The 4,913-nt window shown below is 43.3% G+C and overlaps 1 protein-coding gene across 1 annotated transcript in view; it reads right to left on the bottom strand.

Moving 5' to 3' along the window:
- Window positions 1–2,799, bottom strand: part of SAP30 (Sin3A associated protein 30) — a 10,457-nt gene extending 7,658 nt beyond the window's left edge. Inside the window, exon 1 of the mRNA XM_072406057.1 lies at window positions 2,463–2,799. Within this exon, the coding sequence (XP_072262158.1) occupies window positions 2,463–2,738 (276 nt within the window). The 5' untranslated portion in view covers window positions 2,739–2,799. The remainder of the gene's footprint in view (window positions 1–2,462) is intronic.
- Window positions 2,800–4,913: the final 2,114 nt, after the last annotated feature.

Below are 4,913 nucleotides of genomic sequence, written 5' to 3'. Positions count from 1 at the left end.
GCGGGGATACAGGTAAGTAAAAAAATATGCATTCGGACCATAAGACGCACCCTGATTTTCCCCCCACTTTAGGGGGAAAAAAAGTGCGTCTTATGGTCCGAAAAATACGGTAATTTAGCTGAAATAATACATCACTGTAATATTCCTACAGCCCCTACATCTATGTACAAAGGAACAGATTACTCAAACGACAGATATCTACAAAACTGACCTCTGAACTGTGCTATTCACCTGTTACCAGATCAGAAGAGCTAAATCAACATTGTGGGAGCTAGAAATGTTAACACAAATGCAAGAGTGAAAAGTAAAAAAAAAAAAAAACATGATAGGGGCCACATACAATGATACAGCTATACCTCACAAAAAATTACACTTCTGTAAATACCAAACACATACAGGAGATAAGGAGATTATTCTAGATTGTCCATAGTTGTAGTGCAGAACAGCTGTAATGGTGTCAGGGAAGTGTATTAACTGAGGTTGCTGCCTTTCTAGGAAAAATATCAGCTAAAATTATCACCTTTCTAGGAAAAATAACCACCAATAATAACCCAGAGCACCAATCACCTTTTAGACTGCACTGTCTATGCTGCAGAGATCTGACATCTAATTGGTTGTACTGAACAACCATTTGCCAGGTGCTGGGGAACTTGTTGTCAAATTAACAATATTGGTGAATACGGTTTAGTGTTTGCTAAACATTTAGTTATTTACAACATCAATCCAATATAATTGAAAATGATCAGCCCTGCATCCCATGACTTTCTAACGGAGGTTCCCTTCATATTTGCACTTCAATAAATCCAATTAAGAACCCTATCCTAGGACAAGTCTACAAAATGTATGTGTATGTATACAGAGAGTACAAGCTACAGAATAAAAAGTAAACTGATAAAACAATGAAAATCTCATCTGGAGAAGGGTTAGACGTGTGTGACACTATATAATCCAGACTTGGCAGACTCCAGACAAAACAAGTTCAATTCTCAAGCTGCACAACCAACTTCCTCCAGACTTGGCAAATCAATACAACTCTCAGAATGCCTTGTGGTACACACATCTCTTATATGGGATGTTTTTGTGGAACCCCCTCAAGGCTGACAATAGCAGTGCCATGACATGTGTATAGGTGGAGGAGCCATGATGTGTGTCACCCCAGTAGTGGTGGAGGAGCCATGACACACCCCAGTAGTGGTGGAGGAGTCATGACATGAGTGTCACCCCAGCAGCGGTGGAGAAGCCATGACTTGTGTGTCACCCCAGTAGTGGTGGAGGAGCCATGACATGTGTGTCACCCCAGTAGCGGTGGAGGAGCCATGTACACACAGGGGGTGTGCTGTCTCCATACATGAACACACACACATACACGTCTGGTATGGACTCACTGACAGGCTGCACAGTCCTACATACAGCCCTGAACCCCCATATCTGCCCCGCAGGCCATGCTCGGGTCACTCGGGTGTGTGCCGGGCCCCATGACACTTCTTCTGCCATTTGACTGATTGCAGCAAACAAGAACAAAAGCAAAGAGTTTCCCAGCCTGGCAGCATGCTGCTCCCATACACATCACACCCCTCCTCCTCCCAACACTAAATACACAACAACATCACACCGGGGACCCGCCACGTATCACCGACACACTGCCATACAAAGTGCCCCGACAGGGCGATGACAGCCCGGCCCAATCCACACAAAGGACACAAACTCCATGCAGTGCCAGCTTGTTTACACAGCAACACCACGGTCCTTGTCAGCGCTATACAACCCACATCATCGTCATCACAGCAAGTTTTACATTACAGGAAGCAGCTGTGTGTGTGATGGGTGACCGAGGCTTTGTGCTGTGCTCTGCAGTGCTGTGTGTGTGCTGATCTCATCACTCATGCAATGCGGATGACTTGACTAGTTTGTTGTTGTTCAAGATTGCTGGCCTCCTCCTGCCTCTGCTGCAGCCACAACTACACAATAGCACCGAGTCACAACATTGCATGGATCTGCCATACAGGAGGCAATACAACCAAGGGGCAACATGCTGCCATACAGGAAGCATTACAACCAAGTGACAACATGAATGGATCTGCCATATAGGGGGCATTACAACCAAGGGGCAACATGCATGGATCTGCCACACAAGAGAACATTCTACACCAAGTGACACTATACAAAGATACATTTTACAGCAACTGGCACCATACAAGGGGGCATTTTGACACCATACAAAGATAAATTTTGCAGCATGTGGCACCATGCTCAGATCTACCACACAAGGGGGCATCTTGCAGCAAGTGACACCACACAAGGGGGCATCTTGCAGCAAGTGACACTATACATCTTAGTGTATTAAATACTAATACACTAAGTGGCACCATAAAGGGGGGCATCTTGCAGCAAGTGGCACCATGCTCGGATCTGCCACACAAGGGGGTACTTTGTTTGTAGTGCAGACAATAACAAGCACTTACTGTTTTGTCCAGGTCTATCTTGACTTTCTTCTGTGAAATGCTCTTCTGTATCCTCTTGCTGAAGCTGGCATTGCCCGCAGGCCGGATACACCTCTCGCCCTCGTCCCGCAGGCAGCACAGTTGCCCGTTGAGGGGTCCCAGGGCTGGGGTGGCCGCAGTGGGGGAGGTGACCTCTCCCCCGCTATCCCGCGGTGACTCTTCGGAGGGGAATCCGTTCATAATAGTGAGAGGGTGCAGCTTGTCTTTGTGTATGGGGTGCGGAGCACACAGCAGCATATGCTACCTGGCAATGTGTGTAAAGTGTCTGTGTGTATGGAAGCATTGGATTCATGGCAAGGTTAGGTCCCGCCTCCAGCACACAGGCACCGCCTACTTTGACTCCCAGACAAACTCTGCAATGTAGCTCACACTGCATAACAAACTTGTCCAGATCAGTGCAGGCTGCACACAATGCCTGTGTATTGTTTACATCCCAGCAGAGATTCAGCTGCCGCCTGTCACTCCTGTCTGCACTGTATTAAAGTCACACACACACAACAAACACTCAATAAAAGCTGCTTTATGTTTAGCAGATGAGTGAATGTTGGATTTCTGCACAAAAGTTCATAAATGTGGGGGTTGCAATCTGTGTAAGTGAATATGACATGAATATAGAATGGTGGGACTCCTATATGGAGCATGTTTGCTGCAAAACCTACTAATAAACAATGATCATTCATCACATTTGTCTATAATAGCCTCCTGGTGATTCTCTTCTGTCCGGATTTGTGTAAAAGCGGTATTGTTTTTCATAAAAAATTTTTTAAAGTATAATAGCATGAGTATAATAAAGTTTGAAACACAAAAACATGTCAAAATAATAAATTTAAAAAAAAAAATATTATACTCCTATATACTATTAATACTATACTATTATATTATAATGTAAATTAAATGTTCATGAAAGACACTGTACTGCTTTTTCACATATAAATCCATTGTATTGCATTCAATACGGGTATTTTGTACTGAATGCAATACAAATAGATTTGAAATTCCGGCCACGTTCCGAACAGAACGTCCGCACACACCCACCTCACCGGAAACTCCCCGGTGACTCATCGGTTGCAGAGGACGCTGGCCGGAAGAAGCGAGAAGACGGGGACCGCGGAGAAGGACGCCGGCGGACCAGGTAAGGCTCGATTTACTATTGTTTTACAGTGGTTTAGCGGTTACCACTATCAGCATCTTTTTTTTTACCCCGAGATACACTCAGGGTTACCTCTCGGTAGGTTAAACGTTGAAAGATCAGCATGCATCCTTTGTCTGGATAACTGGACCTTGACCTTGCCTGGACCTTCACACCAGAAGGGCTCAGAGAGTGTTTGTACATTTGTGATATCAAATGAGTTAACAGGTGTTTACCACCAAACAATCCAAATAAGTATAAACAGAACTTCCCCTATGTGTTGGTGCAGGAACCATGTTGGACTAAGCCCAGTTATCTTACTAAGCCATTTATTGGGTAATAATCTGTGAAATGGTCGTGGAATTTTATAATGTTTTTTTTTTATTTGAATTTTGGTTGCTTTTTTATTTCTTTCCATAGTACATTATGTTACGTATAATATATATGCGTATTATGTCATTAATCACTCCTAAGCCATGGACTCTGTGAAACGCGTTGAGATTTATTCTGAAGACAAACTCATGTGTCTGAAATGGAATTGTAATATTGTCAGTTCTCAGTTGGAAATATGATTGTTTAATAAACTTCCGATATGAAGATACCTTAAAAGTCCCTTTTTTGTGACTTTGTAAATGAGAATGTATATGTGAGCTTATTATTAAAGAACAAATTCAATCATAATCTAAATTATACTTTTGGATAGCGTGGGGAAGGGTTAGACTCTCTTTTTAGTTTTACGAAGGGATTAATAAATGCCCCAGTTGCAGGTCCCGCGCCATCTTCAGCCAAGTCAATTGTGCTTTTTTGGGAAGTCTCCTTGTCCACAAGCCAGCACTCTGTGCTCCTGGTTGCCATGGTTACAGTAAAGCAATGAGTGTGGGCCAAGGCTTTACTCCAAGTGAAGAGAGGATGAAAGATTAGGGCCTCGGCCCCAGAATTCTGCAGCACCAGCACTTACTATTCTGAAAAAAGGGCCAGAAAGAAAGAAAAACTCTGCAAACTATTTAGAAGTCATGTGCCTTCCTACCGATAAACGCAAGTAAACTTGTAGCGTACAGGTCACCCCTAAAGCTAAACAGCAGACAAAACAAACATGGTCTCAATACAAGAGGCATTTTATTTTGTCTTGAATCACAGTGTCTTTTGTTTATTTCTGGAGTGCCATAGTCTATTATGACACAACGCTCACATTGTGCCTTTATGCATGGGATTGTACACGCCCTCCATCCCCTCACATAAATGTTTATTAAAACAACATAAAATAATAAAACACCAGATACATG

Source organism: Pyxicephalus adspersus, chromosome 3 (genome assembly GCF_032062135.1).
Source record: "Pyxicephalus adspersus chromosome 3, UCB_Pads_2.0, whole genome shotgun sequence".
Taxonomy (NCBI): domain Eukaryota; kingdom Metazoa; phylum Chordata; class Amphibia; order Anura; family Pyxicephalidae; genus Pyxicephalus; species Pyxicephalus adspersus.
The sequence above is the reverse complement of the archived record's forward strand: the minus strand, read 5'-3'. Positions and strand labels throughout refer to the sequence as shown.